At 37.9% G+C, this 21508-nt stretch overlaps 2 protein-coding genes across 16 annotated transcripts in view; both read left to right on the top strand.

Moving 5' to 3' along the window:
• BLTP1 (bridge-like lipid transfer protein family member 1) overlaps nt 1–10167 on the top strand; it is an 89185-nt gene extending 79018 nt beyond the window's left edge. For 7 of the 13 annotated variants that reach the window (XM_071753890.1, XM_071753891.1, XM_071753898.1 and 4 more), the window contains 12 exons: nt 762–899; nt 1238–1498; nt 2109–2259; nt 2427–2584; nt 3083–3275; nt 3474–3691; nt 4329–4580; nt 5145–5348; nt 6505–6699; nt 7572–7706; nt 8310–8475; nt 9460–10167. In XM_071753890.1, coding sequence (XP_071609991.1) covers nt 762–899; nt 1238–1498; nt 2109–2259; nt 2427–2584; nt 3083–3275; nt 3474–3691; nt 4329–4580; nt 5145–5348; nt 6505–6699; nt 7572–7706; nt 8310–8475; nt 9460–9676 — 2288 coding nt within the window. In that variant the 3' untranslated portion in view covers nt 9677–10167. The remainder of the gene's footprint in view (nt 1–761; nt 900–1237; nt 1499–2108; nt 2260–2426; nt 2585–3082; nt 3276–3473; nt 3692–4328; nt 4581–5144; nt 5349–6504; nt 6700–7571; nt 7707–8309; nt 8476–9459) is intronic. The other 6 variants (XM_071753899.1, XM_071753902.1, XM_071753900.1 and 3 more) reach the window with 1 other exon arrangement.
• Nucleotides 10168–10469: 302 nt separating this feature from the next.
• Nucleotides 10470–21165, top strand: ADAD1 (adenosine deaminase domain containing 1). 3 transcript variants are annotated; one of them, XM_071753886.1, is made up of 12 exons: nt 10471–10728; nt 10932–11123; nt 11622–11777; nt 12187–12354; nt 12897–12965; nt 13496–13621; nt 14582–14705; nt 14904–15074; nt 16615–16841; nt 18151–18388; nt 18909–19041; nt 19613–21165. In XM_071753886.1, the coding sequence occupies exons 2-12, from the start codon at nt 10943–10945 to the stop codon at nt 19724–19726; spliced, it is 1707 nt and encodes a 568-aa protein (XP_071609987.1). In that variant the 5' UTR covers nt 10471–10728; nt 10932–10942; the 3' UTR covers nt 19727–21165. The 3 variants fall into 3 exon arrangements, with proteins under 3 accessions (XP_071609989.1, XP_071609987.1, XP_071609986.1); XM_071753885.1 differs by having other exon boundaries at nt 11619–11777; XM_071753888.1 differs by lacking the exon at nt 12897–12965 and having other exon boundaries at nt 10470–10728; nt 11619–11777.
• The last annotated feature ends 343 nt before the right edge of the window (nt 21166–21508 follow it).

Raw genomic sequence — 21508 nt, 5'->3', positions numbered from 1 at the left:
TTTGTTGCAGCCTATATGGTGCTGTGCTTTGGATTTGGGGATGGAACAGGGTTAGTAATCCACCAATGTTTTGGCTACTGGTGAACAGTGCTCCCACATTGTCAAGGCCTTCTCCCTTCCCACTCTCTCTGGGAGGGGATATGGCCAGGACTGCTGACCCAAATTGATCAAAAGAATATTCCCCAGTATATGATGTTGCATGGAGTAATAAAGCTCAGGGAAAGGGGGAATGTTGGTGGTTATGGCATTTGCTTTCCCAAGCAGCTGTTAGGTGTGCTGAGGCTGTGCATTCTATCAAATAGCTAAACATCTGCTTGCCAATGGTAAGCAATGATAAATTATTTTTTTTCTTCCCTTTCATGCGCAGCTTATGCTTTCCTTGTAGAACTGGTGCTGCCTCAATCCACAAGTCTCCTTGCCTTCTCTCTGCTTTCTCTCTCTCCCACAGGAGACTGGACTGGGTGAGCAGCTCTGTGGGAATATGGCTGTTAGCCAGGGCCAACCTGCAACAGAGAGCAAGCCTAAATTGTCCATTTTTAGTCAGTTACATGCTGTTTTAGTTGTACTGCAGATATTTCTGTCAGGTGCTATCAGAAGGATTTTGTGTTCTCAGTTAGTAGTAATCTTAATATGTAAATCTTATTAGGTTTACCTTTTTCATATTTCATATTCATATGAAAACCTATTTTCATAGATTTGGTTACCTAACCCTGTTACTGCTGAGAATTTACAGTTGTACTTGTATGCTTTTTCTTTGTAAGCTGTCTGTGATATAGGATCTGCTTCCTTTAAATACGATATGCGGCGACTCAGTGAGATTCTTGCCTTCCCAAGGGCTTGGTACAGGAGAAGCATTGCCAGAAGGCTTTTCCTTGGTGATCAAACAATAAATCTACCAGGTAAGATACTGCTTCTTGTCAAGAAAAAGTTGTAGTAGGAATTTTATAAACATTTGTTACCTGTGTCTTATTACGTGTGGGACTAAATATAAATGTGTTACCATTTACTCCATAGGCTGTCACTTCAGTAAGTTTAATAGAAAATTGTAGGAAGAAGAAAATTTCTGATGTAGGTCATTGAATTATTTGAAGAGCTTATATTAATGAAGATTGTAGAAAACCTTCAGTTATGAGAAATGTATTTTGACACTCTCCAAATACTTCTTAGTGTGTGGGAGCATACTGTTAAACAAAAAAGAAGTTGTTTTTCTGCCTTTCATGTGCTCCTTTTTTTCCAGTAGCATCGGGTCCTGGAACACCAGATTCAATTGAAGGGGTAAGCCAGCACCTTTCTCCTGAATCTTCACGGAAAGCTTACTGCAGGACCTGGGAGCAGCCCTGCCAATCTGCATCATTTACACACATGGCACAGTCTCCTAATGTTTTTACTGAACATAATGCAAGCAGCAGTATGTCCCCTGGGACAGCAGCTCATAGCTTAAAGTCTCCAGCTGTTACAAGATCCAGGAGCGTTTCTGACTCTTCAGTGCCTCAGAGAGGTTAGTAGACAGAGGTTTCTCTAGTCTTGTGAAGTATTTTCATGAGCTGTATGAAAAGAAGTAGGTCATTACTGCTTTGTAGAAAGCAACCATTAAATAATTTTTCAAGTGTTCCTGGGAGTAAAGAGTCACTGGCTTAGAGAAAAGAAAATATCTGAAATGGATGAATGTAGTTTTTTAGTGTTTTCTGTAAAACTGCAGTTTCTTTTACTAGAGCAGTTTAGCTGGGATTAAATGAGTTCTCCAGTTGAATTTGATTGCATTGTCTTCTTGGCCCTCTGTCTTCATCCAAGGAACTACCAAGAAAAATTAAATACAGTTATTTTTAAACATTTAAAGAATTTAAAATAAGTTCTTGCATGACTTGGCTGCAAATTATAAATCTTTTCTACTAAAGATATTAGTAAAAATAAATATGTAAAATGAGTCAATTTCTGCGGCAACTAAAGCAATGTATATTGCAAACTCTGTAGTTCTCACTTACTTATGCTCACATGTAGTTTTGTGGTGCTCCTTAAATATGATGTTATGATGTCTTTTTATAATATGTACAATGTATATATTCCTATCATGTGGAATAATTTAAATTTTTGTCTACTTTCTTGTTTAGATAATCTCTCGAAAACATCAACTCCATTTAATAAGTCAAATAAAACTGGAAGCCAGCAAGGAACACCATGGGAAACACTGGTTGTGTTTGCTATGAACCTAAAACAATTAAATGTTCAAATGAATATGAGCAATGTAATGGGCAATACTACGTAAGTATAAAACAAGACCAAGCATGTTTTAACAAACCCTAGTGAATACTGGTGGATGCTTCATCTTGAAATCACGTATGCCTAAACCACAATTACTCAAGTAAATAATCTTCAGTTTCTCTTTTGAGAGCCTGGAAAATCGTTTTCCACTTTCACCTCTCTCCTAGGTGGACCACCAGTGGTTTGAAAAGCCAGGGTCGTCTGTCTGTGGGCAGCAGCAGGGATCGGGAAATCAGCATGTCTGTTGGATTGGGAAGATCCCAGCTGGACTCCAGAGGGGGAGTTGTTGGAGGTACCATAGATGTGAATACTCTGGAGATGGTGGGTAAGTTGGAAAGCTGCCTGTTCTTAGTATGTGCTCCAGACAGTAAATGGGAAAAAAGGAATATACACATTGCTTTGCTTTGTGAACCTGCTAGTACATAGAAACTTTGGATTCTTACCTGTGTGTTTTGCCTATGAAACACACCTGGCATTGAAGGGAATGCCTTCTCATCAGGGGCTGATTTGGTCTCAGGGTTGCTCTGAAATTACACAACTGTCAGCCTCCTTCAGCTGTCTGGACAGATGGCAACTGAAAAAACTTGATAGCATTTTAGCTCCTCCTAGAATTTCACAACTGCATATGGTCTGGAAAAATATAAAATTGGCTTTGGAAAGAGGCTGGATGATCTGACACAACACCAAAGCCATGACCTCTTCATTCATCTGGAAAAAAGCAGTGCTTTCTTGGTCTCTATTATGTGATTGGCATAAGGATAAAAACCCCACATTTTCTTCATCTTTAACATTCTATTTTTTTATTTCTTTCATTCTGTTTCAGCTCATATTTCTGAACACCCAAACCAACAGCCCAATCATAAAATTCAAATTACCATGGGTTCTACTGAAGCACGTGTTGACTATATGGGGTCCAGTATCCTAATGGGAATCTTTAGTAATGCTGATCTTAAACTACAGGATGAATGGAATATTAATCTGTATAATGCTTTGGACTCGAGCATATCTGATAAAAGGTAATACTGCTTCCTGTGTTTAAAATGTATATTGTTTGCTAAGGTCAAATTCTACTCATATGTTGTCTGTGGACAGACATATGTTGCTAACCAAAAATGTAAGCATGTGCTAGGAAGCAAACAGTTCAATGAGGGGTGTTTTTAATTCTCAGTAGGAAATAGATTAGCTGCTAATGTTCTTGCTCTTTTAATATCCAGCGAGATATTCGTCCATGGGGACTTGAAATGGGATATCTTCCAAGTGATGATTTCAAGATCAACTACACCAGACCTTATAAAAATAGGAATGAAGCTCCAGGAGTTCTTTACTCAGCAGTTTGATACAAGCAAGCGAGCTTTGTCCACCTGGGGGCCTGTTCCTTATCTGCCTCCTAAGACAACAGCCACCAACTTGGAGAGAACCTCACATGAGCAATGTAAGTTTTACTAAAAAAGTGTATTTCTAAGTAGTAGGATGTTTAATTTGCAAAAATTCATCTGAGCAACTTCATACATACAATTATAACTATTTGACTTGGTATAGTTTCTTCAGTACATTTTTCCTGTCAATTTGGGCTACTAATAACCTTTCAATTAAGAATGCAAATATCTTTAGTGCCCTGCTAGACCTGAGGTACAAAACCAAACAAACATTATTTTTGTACTTAAGTTAATATATATTTTTGTTTAAAAAATAAAAAATCAGAAATGTTTTTGCTGTTTTCAAACTATTTCAGTAGAGATGAAATAGTTTTCAAAGTCTGTTTTGAAGTCTCTTTCATAAAAAGACATTTCTACTTTGAATAGCAGTGGAAGTATCTTATTCTTGCCTTCTATTCATCATGAGCTGAAACCACAATTTATCTTAACAAGAGTCACTGATTTATATGTATGCTTGTTCAGGTACTCATAAACTACAACCAACTTAAATCACAAAGATGAATTGTGTCACTGAAACAGATTAGAAAATATTACTCATACTTCCATGTTTTATTAAAAAATATAAATATTGTAGCATTATTTTTCTGTATTTTTCTTAATGTATGTTCTTGCTATTGCATATTTATTTTCTAGTGTTGGATGCAGCCCATCATCGTCATTGGCCAGGAGTTTTGAAAGTGGTGTCTGGGTGCCATATATCCTTGTTTCAGATGCCATTGCCAGAAGATGGAATGCAATTTGGAGGATCCATGAGCCTGCATGGAAACCACATGACACTGGCTTGTTTTCATGGGCCTAATTTCCGCTCAAAATCGTGGGCCTTATTTCACCTTGAAGAACCCAATATTGCATTTTGGACAGAAGCCCAGAAAGTTTGGGAAGATGGTAATTTAAACCATTCCTCACTTCTCTTAGTTCCTTCCTGTGAATTTTAACACTCTATCAATAACATACGAAGAAATCAAAGAAAAACCTATTTTCTTTAAGTCTGAATCAAGATGATTTCTAAAAACTATACCGCTTACCTAATATAATCTGTTCCCTCTCTATCTTCACCATCATTTGCTTAGTTGGTGGAATAATGCAAAGTACACTTCCAAATACAGGAGATGTGTACCTGCTAATATGCTTACAAAGTGGATTGTCTGCCTTGTTAACTGCATGTCTGTGTTTATGTACTTCTTAGGTTTTACGTGATGAATTTTGATGGTCTTATTGCTTGTATTTGTCTTAATATTGAGATGTTTTTACTGGCTGTAGCTGAGGTTTTAATTTTTCTACAGTTTTCAAGCTTTATACCAGTTTTTAATGCCACTGTCCTACTAATTATTCATGTTAAATATCTGTGCAAGGACAGAAGAGAAAGAGATTAAATCCTACTACTCTTACCAAGCTGCTTTTCCCGTTTTTTTTCTCTCCCAACCCATGCCACCCATACCTTCAATGCAGGTACTAGTGAACACTCCACATATATTGTGCAAACCTTGGACTTTCATTTGGGCCATAACACTATGGTCACCAAACCATGTGGAGCTCTTGAAAGCCCTATGGCAACAATCACAAAGATCACGAGGCGCCGCCATGAAAACCCCCCACATGGAGTTGCCAGCGTGAAAGAGTGGTTCAATTATGTTACAGCCACAAGGAATGAAGGTTAGATTCATGTTTGTTAAGTTCTGGGATTAGTCTGCTGGCCAGACACTGCAGATTTTTCTGTTTAAAAGCTACTAAATTTCAAGTGGGCTACAGGGAAAAGGGAGTTTGAAATATAGAAGCTGATTCTTCTTGAGAACCTTATGGTGAAAGGTGGAATGAAGCACAGCAATATGCTGAACAGATGGAAAGGTCACTGAGCCTAAGTCCTTTTTCAGACTGTGCAGTAAACCCAGAATGTTCCCTTAGTGTACAGGACATTTATGTATCTGGCACTTGATCCTTATTGGTAAATATATCAAAGAGAACTGGCCCAAAGACTGAGGTTGGGGGAGCACCTGTTGTGACCGGCTGCCAACTGAGTTTAACTCCATCCATGACAACCCTCTGAGTCTAGCCAGTCCCACACCATCCTCATGCATTTCTGAAAGTGGTCTTGTTGGAGCAAGTCCAGAGGACGCCACCAAGATGAGCCAAGGACTGAAGCACCTCTGCCCTGGAGACAGGCTGAGAGTCAGGGTTGGCCAGCCCAGAGAAGAGAAGGATCCAGGGAGATTCCAGAGCACCCCCCAGTTCATGAAGGGGCCACAGAAAAGCTAGGGAAGGACTTTGGGGAGAAGGATAGAGACTAATCTTAATCAAAGACCATCAGTTTTACAATGGAATGGTAATGTTTCTTAACTACTTCGTCTTGTCACAATTTTAACAGCTGAAAACAAATTCAGATGACTTTGCATGTGTACTATGGTAAAAATCTTATGACAATGTCAGATTCCTGTCAGATTTCTGACAGCAATACTGCCTTGGTGAATTAAAGTATTACTTGTATTAGTCAGAAACATCTATTTGTGTTTTAGGTATTACCATATTTAAAAACACAAAGGTCACACATTGAACCCACACTTTCTCTATCTCAACTGGAAACTCATTATTACAACAGAGTTGTAATAGAGTGGTCAGATTAATTAAATTTGGACTTCAAGCTTCCAAAAAGCTAATAAAGATTCTTAGAATTGCTGAGATGTTATGTACTGGCACTTATGTCCTCTTCCCTTATTATTATGCATTTTGTTAAATCTTCGTCACCCTCTGTGCTGACGAGAACCTTTTTTTAATAAAGACTACTGAATTCAGGAATTTCCCATTGTCCTTGTAGAGTTAAACCTGCTTCGAAATGTTGATGCTAACAACCCAGAGAGCAGCACAACTGTGAAAAGTTCAAGTTTATTAAGTGGCTTCAGAGGTGGCTCCAGTTACAACCATGAAACTGAAACCATCTTTGCATTGCCAAGGATGCAGCTGGATTTTAAGTCGATTCATGTTCAAGAGCCCCAGGAGCCCTCATTACAAGGTACAGTAATTGTAATTTTTTTTTCTTGATCAAAAGACATTTGTCAGAAATGAGGAGTTAAATTCAAAGCTACTGTGCAGATAAGAGAAGAGGATTAAGCCTAAGAATTGTTGCAGGTCTGCAAGAAAAGAAACAATTTAATAATAAAAATATCTCTAATGAGAGAGTGATGATCTAGTCCAGCAACTGGTCACTATGGGAACAAATACTAAGAGAAATTACTATGAACATTTCAGCTAGGTTTGCTGTTTTTAGAGGGCTGGTTTTCTAATAGTACAGAGAAAGGCCAGCCTGAAAAAGACACTGTGACATATGAAATTAAATTTTATGCTCTTGTTTTTAAAATGTTATATTCAGACTACAATTGGAACTGATGGTGAAATAGACTTATGAGGGTATAATATATTTCTCTTGGCTGAGCTGTGGATTTACCCCATACCTGAGCCTAGATATTGTTGTTAAATAAGTAAACCTGATGGGTTTTTGGGTTGTTTGTTGTTTTTTTTAATAGCCAAACTAGCAAAATCTGTTATCAGCTTTTCTCACTGTCTAAAATCATGCTTTGATAGCATAGCACAAGCCAGTGCTTGTGGTACTACTGTAGGTTGACTTTCTTTGTTTAGGGTGATCAAGGTTACCACATGGTAGGATTTCTTTATTTTTAGTATATTTATCAAATACCAGGAAGTTATTCTGGGAAAGCTGTTTGAAAAATGCTGAGGTTGCTAAACAAAGGTGTTAATTCTCTTCTTTGGGTCTTGGTTCAGTAACAGTGATGTAATTTTCAAATAATTTGTATTCAAATGTTGTGTACTTTTATGTATACTGTATGCACTTATAAGTGTATTAATACTATTTTTATCTGACTGTAGATACCACTGTTAAACCCAAGGTGGAATGCAGTGTAGTAACTGAATTTACAGACCACATTTGTGTAACGATGGATGCGGAATTGATTATGTTTCTGCATGACTTGGTGTCTGCTTACCTAAAAGAAAAAGAAAAAGGTAAGTTGCTATTCATGTGCTTGTCAGACTGTAAATGCTTGTGTACTTTTTGATAGAGGTGATTTGTTAAAAATTTATTAATTTTAAAGGAACTTAAACATAACTTTGCTTCTGTTAAAATCAACAGAAGTATTATGGAGAGATGCATAGTAAAGAGAATTAGAGAATTATTAATAGACAATTTAGTAATAGAGAAAGCAAGGGGTGAAATCTCTTATTCCCCACCATCTTCCTTCTTGAACTGCGTTGTCAATCTAAAAAAATTCTAAAGTAGGAGCATGTCTGAACTTTGTTTATGAAATGTGATCAGCTTTGTTTAATGCCATGAAAAGAAAGCTGTTGTATGTAGATGCTTCGGGCTGGCAGAGAGATGGGAGAATCCCACATTCCAGTTTTATGCAGTGTACATTAGTGTTTTCATAGGATATTTTTTATTAGCACTTTGTTGAAACCAAAACTATTTACCAGAAATTCTGTAAAACTAAACCAACTTCTCTCTTTTATTGCAATTTGTGCTTGTGCTTCTTTAAATGATGCACAGAGAAGTCAAGTGAGATGTTCATGTCTGACCAATGTTGGGTTTTTTCTCCCTCTGTTTTGTAGCAATTTTTCCTCCTCGCATTTTGGCTGCTCGTCCAGGGCAGAAAAATTCCACGGGTGTTCTTGAGGACAGCTCCACGGATAAAGAGGCAGAGGAAAGCATTGCTTACACTACAGTTGATTGGAGAGAATTTATGTGCAATACTTGGCATCTGGAACCCACGCTGAGGTAAGAAGCAGGCACATCTGCAATCTCTTTATGCATTTTATCTGTGGGTACTGTCCTACAAACTGAAAGTGATTCCAAGCTGATTCTGTTCAGCTCCTAAAAGGATCAATCATATGAATGCTGTTAAAAATTTATCTTTGGCTATTAGTGTTGCTATAAAAGATACCTACTACAGGACATGACTCAAGCTGGGTAACACAATTACCTATTACCTCGGCTGACTTTTAGATTATAATTTATGGAGATCAAAGGTGTTGGAAGCTCTTCAAAATCAGTTAAATTTAGTAAAAATAGTTTTAAAAAGCTAACTCATTAAGGGCCACAGGTTACTGTGTTTCAGTCTGTCCTACAATAGTCCATTCACTTCTGCAATTTTTCCATCTTGCAGTTTTCCATTTTTAGCATACCAGCTTTAGTTCTTTAAGCAACTGCCTTAAAGTAAAAAAAGCAGTATATGCAAACTGCTGTATGACATTTTAAACTTAGCACCAAAGGATGTGTGCAGCAGCAACTCCCTCCTGTCAATATACACTTCTGATGACTGACAGTTACTTTTTTCTGTGTCAGTTTTTTTAACCTCTGCTGACACTTCTTGAAGACCTAAGACTTCATTCACATATGGAAACAACACATCAACCCAGGCCAAACAAGTGCTGGCAGTTGGCTTTTTTTTTTTTTTACCAGGAATAATAAATCAATTTAAACATGATCTGGAAGCATTCCAGATCATTTTTTGCCTCCCTGAACATCCACTGGTCATCTTCAGCCTATCTGTAAAAATTGAGTTTGAAACAATGCCTGTTGGAATGAAGTTGGTCAGAAAAAACTATTGCAAATGGATGTCTGTTTATACAAATCCAGTTGCTATATTTCTATTACTGAGATTTAAGGCCCCTATTTGTTGTTTGGGTTTGTTGTTGTTGGGGTTTGTTGGTTGGTTTGTTTGGTTTTGTTGGTGGGTTTGTGGGTTTTTTGTTTTTTTAGATTAATATCCTGGACTGGGAGAAAAATTGATCCTGTTGGTGTTGACTACATCCTCCAAAAGCTGGGCTTTCACCACGCAAGGACTACTATTCCCAAGTGGCTGCAGCGTGGGGTCATGGATCCTTTGGACAAAGTTTTGTCAGTCCTCATAAAGAAACTTGGTACTGCACTACAGGATGAAAAGGAAAAGAAAGGAAAAGACAAAGAAGAATACTGAAAGTATAATGTGACAACCGTAATTTCATTTTACTTTATCAAAGTGTTTTTTTGTATTTTGAAAATTTAAATATGGTTTAAAGAGAAACCTAACAGCTTTTTGCTATTCGATTTAAAACTTACATTGTGAGTAACTGTTTACTGTGGTACATGCTACCATTCTGTATTTGAAGTTATTGCATGATGGTGACCAATGTATATTCTGTGAAGGAATAGCTGGAACACTGTAAATCTGCTCCTCAGCACCCAGTTTGATGATGTGCAATATGATTCCTGCATCTTTAAAATACTTGCAGATTAACTGTGAATTTTCATGAACTTTATTTGCCATAACACAAACCCCTCCTTGATGTGACTGGTAATTGATTTGTTTATGTAGACTTGTGTAAATTATATATATATATATATATAACTTATGAAACTGTGATTGCCTTAGTGCTAAAAATCATTAAGTTTATTACTCTTGTAATAAAATTTAACTATTGTACAGGGCTTTTTTGTTATTCAACTTCCCTGATGGAGAAAAAAAAAATGTGTAAAGTCTTAACTTTTTTTGATTATTACTGAAGGGAGGGGCAGGCCCGGCGGCGGGAGGCTGAGGGGAAGGTGGTCCCGCTTAGAGACGAGCTCCTTGGGCACTCTGAGGCTGCGGGCGGGAGGTGCCGGGGAGCAGCCCGCAAACCCCACGGCCGCCATTTTGTGCGCCGCCCCTTTCGCGCCGGGGCGCACGTGCGGGCCTCAGGGCTCTCCCTTTCCCTCGACAAAATGGCGGGGCGGGGCTTGGGTGTTGCCGCCTTTTTAATTCTGTGGGGGGGAGCGATTTCAGCAGTTCGAGGCCGCCATCTGGGCAGCTGTGTGGTGGCAGGTAGAGCTCAGCCCCCTCAGGGCAGCAGGCGGTGGCGGTCTGGGGAGGTCCCCTGTTAGTCTCCGCAGGCAGTCCTCCCCTTCTCCTCAGGCGTTCTCCATTTGCCCCTCGGGTCTTACCTCATCGGGCCGGGCAGCCGAACCTGACTGGTGTAGGTTTTTTCACAGGTCAAGAGGAGAGACGAGCAGGTATTAAAGCCTTTAATGGAAGCCCGTGCTGGAAAGTTGGGAGGGTTTTTGGTGTTTGTTTCTTTTATTTTTTTTTTTTGGGGGGGGGGGCTGGGTTCTATGATGTGTGCGTGGACGAACAGCGCGAGTTGTTTGCAGTGCTCTTGTTAAGAGGTGGAGTTTCTGTCATGCCTTTAACTAGCTTTACTATTAAACTTAATCAGATTGATAAAAGATGGCTAGCAGCAATGGCAAGTTTCAAAGTACCGAAATACCCACATTTGACCCCCCACGAAAGAAAACTTGGCTGGCTCGTGGGCTGGGGCAGCAGCCTCTGGAGAAGGTGCCTCAGTCTGTAAGGCCAAAGCTTCCATCTTTGCAGCGTTGCAGTGTGCTGGAGCCGACACAAAATCCAGGTATCTTTATGACTTTATACACTAGGATTAGCTATTAAAATACACTGTTAATGCTAGTGAAAGTAACTGTGATTGTCTCCCATTTGGAAAGTTGCAGCCCTCTGCTGCTTTTTCTTACTGCTGCTGCATTTTCTTAAATGATTTATTTATCATCAGCTTGAACTTCTTGCTCTCCTTATGTCCTTTCACACCTGAAGTTTATTAGAGATTTATTGTAGGCTGTTCTCTATAGACTGCAGCATTTAATATGTTAATATTAGCCTATATTCAGTGGCTAACAGATTTAGTACTCAAAGTGAAAGCTTAGTTGCTTTAAAAATAAGAGGTAGAGGTACACACCATTTCCGAATTGCTAATAACGTTTGTTTCAGTGCAAAGCATTGCTGCTGTAGAGTTTGTTGGGTTTTTTTTATTCTAAGAAGCATCTGAAATAGATTTAAATGGTTGGTGTGTTCAGTTCTTGTATTTTTAATTGAGATCCTTTTCTTTTGCAAGCAGCCTGTGCATCCCCTATTCCAGCACTTTCTCCAACCAAAGGCCTAGAGAAGTTGATTGCAACATATGAAAGAGGAGAAATAAACCCAGTATTAGCCCTGCATCAGTTTGCACAAATGCAACATAAGCGACTTGAATTGAAAGAAACTGCTCTGACAGGTAAATACTTCCTCTTTTCTTAAATAGTAGTGTCTTATCCTTGAGATTATCTGAATTTCTGTAATTAGTGTAGTAGTGACAGCACTGATACAGATTAACCTGTTTTACTGTTGGTTGCATTACCCACCACATTTGCTGCTTTTTGGGTGCCCTTTTATTGTCTACACAGTTGTGTCTCATTGGTACTGCAGAATTTGATCTGATGAGTTGTAGACATTTATGGATGCTACTGGAACTTCTTGGGAAGTAAAAAGCAGGAAAGATTCTTGTAGAGGTGAAAAGTGTGTTTTTTTCCAAAACTGTCTTTTTGCCTTGTACTTGTCCTTGGAACAAATACGAGCACATAAAGCTTTTCCTACAAATACCTTAAAATAATTTTACTAATTGTGTCTTTTTTTCTCCTTTAAAGGTGATATCATACGACCTTATTTTGCCTTTTGTGCTGTAGTAGATGGCATTTATTTCAAGACTGGATTGGGAAAAAACAAGAAGGAATCTAAAAGAAATGCAGCTAAACTGGCTCTTGATGAGCTACTTCACCTGGAGCATAGAGGGACAAAGGCTTCAGAAAAGTCAGGTAATATTCTAGTAACACCTAAATAGGAGTTGAAAAGCTTGACTTAAATGTTTGCTATGCAAAATCTTTGTAGCTTTAGGAGATACTTCTGTTGCCCAGAAATGGGCCTCTGTCAGGTTTTATTTTTAATACTTTGGGCAGAGCTATTTATTGGTTCTGAAACTTTATCTTTTGTGCATTAGGAGGTACATCAGTTTGTAGCACAGAGAATACTGAAGGAACTAATTTATTTGTTGCTATTTGTACTTGATTTTACTGCTCACTAAGTAACAGCAATACTAAGTTGATCCTAAGTGGTTTTGAATTTTATGATTAAAAGACTTCAGTGCTGAGTTACTACTTTGAAAAGAAGGCACTGTTAGTGTTCATCTCCTTTTAAGGCTTGCTACCTTAATATTTTTGCTAGCTTACAAGGACTTCAAAATCAGAAAAATCAGAAAAGAAAACTCCTGAACAGTTAGAAACTGGCCAGAAGTCATGTAAGATTAGTCTTTTGAAAGTTGAGATGTCCAACCCAGTTAAAAATTTTGTTAAATTCTTAGATCCTCCCAGTGTTCCTGCTGAGCCCCAAGTTGCAGCAAACTCTGTTCAGGTTTCAAGGTTCTGTTTTGGTAAGGAGTCATCTTGTTTTTCTTTGTTGATTCAAATTCCACAGGAAATACTTGGTTACTTTTTTTTTTTTCTTTTTATATGTTTGCTGATCTCTACGAAGTTACTGTTACTTTAAACATCTTTTTGAAGAGCACTAAGAATTAGTGTTGAAAAAGTAGGAGATAGACCATTGGTTCTACACGTGGACACAAATTCAGTAAATTGATTGAATTTCAGTAGTGAATTGGTGATAGAAGTAGAAACAGTATTTCTGTCCTTCCATGAAATACTCTGGATCATAGGTGATCAAACTTGATCTATGTTCCTGACATAATGAATAATAAAAGCATAAAGTGTTAGGTATTCTTGTACTTTGTTTATTCATGCCCATCTTGATAATTTTCAGAACCCAAAATAGCTGAAAGTTTAGAGGAGCTGAGATAGGCTTTTAACATGTGTTGCTACTTACAAATTAGCAAGTGCTGATCATGTTTCTCCCTTCCCCCCACCCCTGCAAATTTGTCTTACTGGCTTTTATTGTTTTATTTAGAAGGAAGACAGTGCATATATAAAAAAATTTCAGAAACACTGGCAGAAGTATTTAACTGTCTGACCTCCAAATATCCTGAGTACCAAGGCTGTGGCAGTTCACTGGCTGCCTTCATCATTGAAAAAGGCAAGTTGGTTTTGATGATGAGTGTTGGGGAGTAGAAAACCTCAGCTTGTGTTCCTACAGAGCCTTGATTAATGTATTGCTCATCTGGTAAATAGGTTTAATTTATATAAAAAATAAATGTAGTTCTCCTTTGACATACTCTGTTCTGATGACTCTCTTGCATGCATAATTGTGCTTCAGTCATGCAAATCCTCAAGATCTACATAAGCACTTCCTTGTGCTGCCTTAATGAGCTTTATAGATCAGTATAAGCCAGAGCAGGTGGCTGTACACTGTAGGAATCTGTAGCCTGTGGAGAACTCACATAGCTGCAGGGTTCTGGCAGGAGCTGTGGTCCATGGAGAGGAGCTCACACTGGAGCAGGTTTTCTATCAGGACCTGTAACCCCAAGGAAGGCCCACACAGGATCATTTTGTTCTTGGTGGACTGTGCTCAGTGTAAAAGAACCCACGCTGGAGCAGTTCATGGAGAATTACAGCCAGTGGAAAGGATGCAGGCTGGAATGATTGGTGAAGAAATATATTCTGTGGGAGGAACCCTCTGCTGGAGCAGGGAAGGAGTGGCAGAGACAAAGCTTTAGGAACTGATGGAGTAGAGGTGGAAGAGTCAGGGGTGAAGTTGAGCCTGGAGGAGAGGGGATGTAGAAGAAGGGTGTTTCTAGTTTTGTTTTTCTTTCTCAGTATTCTACTCTTAAGTGCCAATAAATTCAATTAATTTACCCCAGATGTCTATTTTACATAAGATGGTAGGTGGCAAGCCGTCTCCCTGGCCTTATCTTGACCTACAAGCTTTTTAATTTTACTTTTTCATAGAATCATTAATGTTGGAAAAAACCTTTAGTATCATCAAGTTCAACTTGCTTGGATACAAGGGGGTGAGAAAGCAGCTTGGTGGGCACCTGGCAACCAGACACAAAGTTAACTTACAACAATCACCTAAAAACAATTATTTTCTTTGCAGGTGGACAGCATGAAGTTGTAGCTCTAGGAACAGGAGAATGTAATTACAGTCAGTATTTTCAGCTTTCTGGAAGAGTACTGCATGATAGCCATGCCATTGTTATTGCAAGACGTTCTCTGCTGAGGTGAGACTGTGTATGAATAGCTACAATCTTGTGGCCAGTTCTTAATTTTAGTTTCATAACTGTAAATAAAAGTGTACTTGCATCTTATAGTTGGTATATTCTTTGTTGTTTTCAAATCATGAGGCAAGGTGAATGTCCATATATTTGTAAACAAAGTGCTGTTTTTCACATTTACTTTCACTTACCACTTTCTTTTAGGTACTTTTATAGACAACTTATGCTGTTCTATAAAGAAAATTCATCAAGTACAGAGAAATCCATATTTTGCACAGCACCAGGCTCAAAGTTGCTTACCCTAAAGCAAAATTTAGCTATCTTTCTCTACATGAATCAGCTTCCAAAAGGAACTGCGCAGTTAAAATCACAGGTGTAAGTACCTTGGTAATTTCATGCGTGTTGTGGAAGATAAATTGGTTTGCAGTGGCAGGCATGTTTGAGTGCGGAAAATACGCATGGTTGCGTGTTTCTAAGATAAAAGGAAGCTATTTGGATATTTTACATATTTTGGAAGCATGAATGTACAGCGTGGCAGTGATGAGTGTATGGAGTACAGCTCTGATACAAAATGTGTTTACATGGGCTATACCTTCATGAAAATCCTTTGTGTATTGTGGATTTCTGCTTACCTGTTAACCCCCCTCCTAAGGTACTACTAGAATACTAATAATTATTTTAACCACAGACCAAGTAGATGTGGTGGCTTCATGTCATCCTTTGCAGCACAGGACTAGAGTAAGCAAAGCCTTGAGTTAAAAACAAGTAGGCTCCTGCTCTGCTTTGGAGATGGAAGATAATGAGAGAAACTTGCTGGGACAAATATACTCCTGTGCTTATCTTTACACTTCAGACTTCCATTACATTTCTGGAAGTGTTTTTTATTAATAGTTTTGCCATTTAACAGCAGCAGTCAGTGGCTTACTAAGTTATTATGAAAAGGTAATTTTGTGTCCCTTAGAGAGGTGCAGTGGAGTAATGTCCCTGAACATAGTACAGCCATAACTTAATATATACAAGGCAGCAAGCTGCTTTCATGCTGTATTTAAGGTATCTGGAAGGCAGAGTTGTGAAGTGGAAGTCACAGCCATTTCATTGTAGTAGTACTGACTGGGGGGAGCCCCTCCTTTTAGAATTGCAGAAGCTTTTAGATTGCCTCCCAGTGTAGCAGCCTGCTCACATGACAGTGGTTGGTGAGACTGCAGTTTGTAAGATACCTGTAGTAGTTGATGGATCACAGATTTACCACTTTTTTTGTCCATTCTGATGTGTGCTCTCAAACTCTAGGTAGTATTTTCTTTTAGTACAGCAGATTTGCTTACATATAGAGTTCCTGAGTCACAAAATGTGCCCACTTAGTAACAGGCTTACTTGATGTACTTAAGTATGTTACTTAAGCCAAAATTAAGTAGTTGCTTTATAGTAATACAGTAAAGCAGAGGCATCTTTTGTCATAACATTGAATTATAATAAAATTGGGGAGAGTTGACCTGAAACTTCAGGCTTTAACTGCTTGCTCTTCTTTAGTAAAGGAGGAAACTGTTCTACTTCAGAATAATCACTGTTTTGACTTCTTAATTGCTTGTTTAAAATATTTGAGGATTTGCAGTAAGTTATGTTTTAAAGATCAGGAGATTTCAGCAGCTACTGAACAGCCTGCAAGCATTTTCTGTCATAGTGCAAGTAGACATAAAGTGATAGCTTGTTTACAGCATATGCTAACCCTTTTTAGTATGGTTGAGTTACTATATCTTAGTTAAATACTTGTTTTGGTAGTCTGGTCACTTGAGCAGCTAATCATGGTAAAAAAAAATGCTAAAATTTATGAATACTGAACATTATGTAAGGCTCAGATACTTCACAATAATCTGTGATTAGACTCCTTTCTTACTGAAATTCAATCTTTTGTCTTTAGACATCTCAGTCCACAATCTATATCTGCATATGAAGCCAATGAAAACCTGAGCCTCCATGTTGCTGTAGAAGGCAAGATTTACCTAACTGCTTGTTGTTCTCCTAAAAGTGTTACAGCTAGCAGTATGTCAGCTAGTGACAAAATAACAAAATGGGAAGTGGTTGGTGTACAGGGAGCATTGCTGAGTCATTTCATTGAACCAGTGTATATCAACAGTATTCTTGTAGGTAAGCTTAAAACAAATTTCAGCGTTGTTTATATCTGTTTTCACGTTCCAGTTTGATTACATTTCACAAAACATGAGCTAAACATGAACATGATGGTTCTTTAAAATAGTACAGTATTTTTCTGAAAAGGTATTAACTATGGATATTTTTTTCATTCATCTGTGAAATACCTGGGTGTAAGTCTCAATTATGATCACTCTTTTATCCCTGTTACCTGTTTCAAATTGCCCTTCTTTTGCAATACCTTAGCATAACAAAATAAATTAAGCATTGTTTTGTAAAACAATTGAATTGTACATATTGAGAAAATACCAAGAGTGACAAAATCTGTGGCAACTTTCAGTCAAATATGGTGACTTCAGGTGACAGGGCTAGTCAGTTAGTTCTAGAATCAAGCAGCGGTGGAAAAACTGCAGCTATTTAACTGAGAATGCTCATTTTCACTCTAGGGTATTGTATGACCACACCCCCATTTGTATTGGTTAACACAAGTAGATGTTTTGTTGAGAAAGAGAGACTACCAGGGTGACAGTGAATTCTCAGGATTCTGTCACAGTTGGGAAGATCATACTGTTAACAGAACTCATTTCAACAGCTTTTATTTATGTGGCATAATTACAGTAATGGGTATTATCCTGTAGGTTTTCAGGTGTTTCTTCCTCTCAGTATATGTATTACAAGATTTAATACACAGGTGTCTGAGTTCCTCAGACACGGGAAGATGTAGCAGCTCTTCCTTTTCTAATGCAGAACAAAGTTTTTTAAATGCTCCAAAAGATCTTGAAAGTTCCTCCTGAGGGAGTTTGGGCACTTCTACTTAAAAGCGATAGAAAAACTTCTGATAACTCGTACGTGATATTCCAAGTAAAAAGAGGAATCTCTAATTTATTGCCCTTCTGTTTGACATTCTACAACTGTTCCTTGAGATGCTACAAACCAAACTGTTTATTCAGTAGGCAATCAAATACTCCTGGATATAGAGTAACAAGAGACAACTGCCTTACAGTATTTTCTAATCTACGAAGTTAGTGTTGCGGTTTCTATTTTAATGGAGTCTTCTGCAAGGGATGTGAAGAGTTGATAAAGAACAATTGTTCCAAAAAGTGAAAACAGTAGTGCTTTTGAAGAAGAAACTGAGATGTTTTATTGTTCTGTGTAGTGAATATTGGAACTGGTTTTTCTAAACATAAGTTCTGTGCAGAAAAACTAATATGATGTAGACCAGTAGAAGGATCTGAATTCTTACTTTCGGGTTTGTTTTTCTTTTAATTTAATGTTCTTATATGTGACTGATATTTTTGTTTAATAGGAAATGGAAATTGCAAGGATGTAAGAGGACTAGATGTAGCCATAAAGCAGCGTGTTGATGATGCACTTACATCAAAGCTTCCCATGCCTTATGTGGTCAACAGATCTCATACATACTTGGTGAATGCTGCACATCCAGTTAATGTAGACTTAAAACAGGGGTCTCTGAGTTTGAACTGGTCACTGTCGGATGCATCACTGGAGGTTGTGGATGGGTTAAATGGAAAAACCACTGAAAGGTTAGAATTTGTCTTCATTGTATTGAAAATCATGGTTGGTCATACTGTTATCTGCAGGTTCATTGGAGTATTAATTTTTTAAGCTATGCATGGAGGCCACAGTGCTACCCAAGCAAAGGACGTTCTGTCCTGGTTGCGTGAAGGCACTGGTTATCTATCACCTGTAGTTTTATAGATCCTGTAACTTTACAGTGAGATACCCATCTATGAAATTAACTAGTTTGTGAATTATCTTTATTCCGTGGTCTTAGTGAATGTTTTAGTTTTCATAGAACAAAAAACTAGTTGGCATCCTAGTTCAGATGAATTCCCACTTGAAAACTGGTTTTGGTTGGCTTGTTTAAATTCTCACAGCTGCTGATTTGCGTTAGCTTTGCTCATTGAACGTGGAAGTAGAATCATATTATGATATTCATAAAGCACGAGAGGGGAAAAAGGGTCCTGTAATGATCAAAGCAACATACTTGTAATGTGTTTGCTACCAAGTTTTACTATTTTTTTTTTTTTATTTTGACTGCAGTTCACCATTCAGAAGTGGCACGTACATGGCCAGTCGCCTCTGCAAGGCAGCGATGTTCAGTCGTTTCAGGCTGCTTGCTAAGGCAGCAGAATGTGGTGATTTGATTCAGTTTGCAACATACCATGAAGCAAAGGTAAGGTGGTAAGGTGGTGTGTGTGAAGTTTTACTAGGGAATCTCTTCATGGATACTCTTCAAGTTGGTTTGATAGCCAGGAGTGACATTCTAGTTTGCTGGAGACTTCACCTGAAGAACTGTATTTCCTTCATTACCTATAATCTTAAGCTTTTATAAAATGTTTTTCTTCTTTTTCCTTCTGTCAGAACATTTTAAGAATTATTCAAAAGCTACTATAAAACGGAATGGCTTTCTAATTGACTGTTTACCATCTGTTTAGATTTGCCGTGAATGATACTAAATTTTTTAAATGCAAACATATTATTGGAACTGAATAGATACTGAAAAAAATGTTTAACAGAACTATTCTCCCATTCTAATAAAACCCCAGACATACAAAATGAGTGTGTTTTTAGAGTCTGCAACACTTTCAGGCTGTCAGCAACTGAGGGAACTATTAAGATTTGTAGGTATGGTTTTCTGCAAGGTTTGTGGTTGTGCATATTATATGCTGGTGATAAAGAACGCAGATCTCTGCAACCATCATTTTTGCCATCTTGAAAGATCTATTTCTTTCATTTATTTTTAGATTCAATCTGAGCTATACCAAGAAGCTAAAAGCTTGCTGCAGAGCTACTTAGAGCAACATAGTTATGGCTCCTGGATTGTGAAGTCTCCACATATCGAGCAATTCAGTGACTGACTGTAAGGCAGATTGTGTGTGAAGTCAAGTTTGGATGATTTCTTTCAGTAAAGTATAAATCTCATTAGTAAAATGTTTAGTAACTATAAGGTTTATATTTGTAAGAAAGCCATTCCAGAGCTGCTTCTTGACAATTTAAATGCACTTATTCGACCATTGTAACTGTCTAGCCTTTTCCACAAGTTGACATTTTTCTCGTTTGTGGGAATATGTTACCACTTTGCAGATTTGGGTTTTTTTCTCCCTGAATGCCATTTCATTTCTGCTCCCACATCCCCATTCTCTCCCCACACACCTCACTGAGTCACTAACATTTTTTTTTCATGCTGGTTCAGAATTGTTATGTGTTGATTTCTTCTTTTCCCCTGCCTTTTTCATAAATGTCTTCAACTTTGTTTTAGGATAGGTCTGCCAAGTGGCTTGTAGTTTAGTTTGTGGTAGAAGAGTTAAAATTGTCTGTATACTTCAGCATGTGAAACTTCGAATCACCGAGCTGTTATTCAGCTGGTGGCAGTTACTGTTTTTGGTAGTGAATTTAAAGCATTTTAAAGATGGCAAAGCTGTAAGTAACAAAATAGAAGGATGTAGTCAGAAGTCACCAGGAGGAAGATTGCTTCAGCAGTTGTGGGCTACCCCAAAAAACACCTGATCCTAATGCTTGTGGATCTGTTGGACTCTTCCACTCACAGCTTACTTTACCACTGTACTGGTGATTACTTGCAGAATTGTCTGCATACACTGTAATTCAGAAAATGTTGCCTATTGAGAGGGAAGTTGATTCCTTTCAAGTTAAGGTAAGTATCTGGTAACATTATCATAACGTTTAGAAGGGTTAAATGTGATGCTTCAGTTTTGTGTCATGTTGAAAAATATTAGTGAACTTGAGCCAGGTGGTGTGCTTCCTTGCACTATGTCACTTGATTTTTGTATATCATAAAAGTGTGGGAAATTTTTAGTTACGTTCAGTAGCTGTTACATTTAGTCAGCTGTTCAGCAACAGTTCAGTGCTGTAGTCATGTTTTGTATTGCAAGAGGTTTCTTACACAAAAGATTCCTTCCAGTATTTTTTAATTAATCTGTTTTTCTTTTGCGTGTTGAGTTTTTACCTGAGACAATCATAGGTTGATTTTCAAGTTGTTGAAACTCACTGACTTGCTGCTACTCTGCCCTTGACTTTTTTTTGCATCCTGCTCTTGTTTTTTTGACTTTTTTCACGCAGGGGGACTGGTGTCATGTTCTTTGTTTTTTCGTGTTGTGGTTTGTTTGGGTTTGTTTTGTTGTTTGTTTTTTTTTGTAGTGCTTGCTCACATAATACTTGCTCCATGTAATGCTTCCTTTATAAGAATGCCTGAGAGTGACCATCATATTCAAGACAGAGATCAGTGCTGCCTTTTTCAAGACCATTAAAACTTCAATAAATTTCCTTGACAATCTGTTAATGTTTTGTATGTCTGGACTGTATTTCTATATGGATCAAGAGATTTGCTGAGGTGTCATCACCAAGGTATTTTATGTAGTTAATCTGGAACTTAATTTGTACCTTTTGCCTTAGATTTTCTGTAGAATGGCATGAGCGACTTGATGTATTTTGTTAATTCAAGTTAAATAATTCTTATCAACTGTGCAAAATGATTTGCAGGCATCTTGCATACTTTTTAGGAAAAGTACAGTTATGTATGGCTGTGACTGAAATGCCAATTTAAATTGTTAATCAGAATCTGAATGTTCCCATGACTACAACCATGTGCAAGACAAACAGGTTTCTCCTGCCTCCAGTAGGTG

This window comes from Heliangelus exortis, chromosome 10, assembly GCF_036169615.1.
Source record: "Heliangelus exortis chromosome 10, bHelExo1.hap1, whole genome shotgun sequence".
NCBI lineage: Eukaryota > Metazoa > Chordata > Aves > Apodiformes > Trochilidae > Heliangelus > Heliangelus exortis.
Note: the sequence above shows the minus strand (reverse complement) of the source record. Positions and strands in the feature narration are given on the sequence as shown.

Excerpts from the sequence above, each read along its gene's own strand:
- ADAD1 (XM_071753885.1), top strand. The coding sequence starts at position 10,943 with ATGGCTAGCAGCAATGGCAAGTTTCAAAGTACCGAAATACCCACATTT. Across the intron at positions 12,355-12,896 it reads AAAGGCTTCAGAAAAGTCAG|ATCCTCCCAGTGTTCCTGCT; the intron begins GTAATATTCTAG and ends TTAAATTCTTAG. Across the intron at positions 13,622-14,581 it reads TGCCTTCATCATTGAAAAAG|GTGGACAGCATGAAGTTGTA; the intron begins GCAAGTTGGTTT and ends TTTTCTTTGCAG.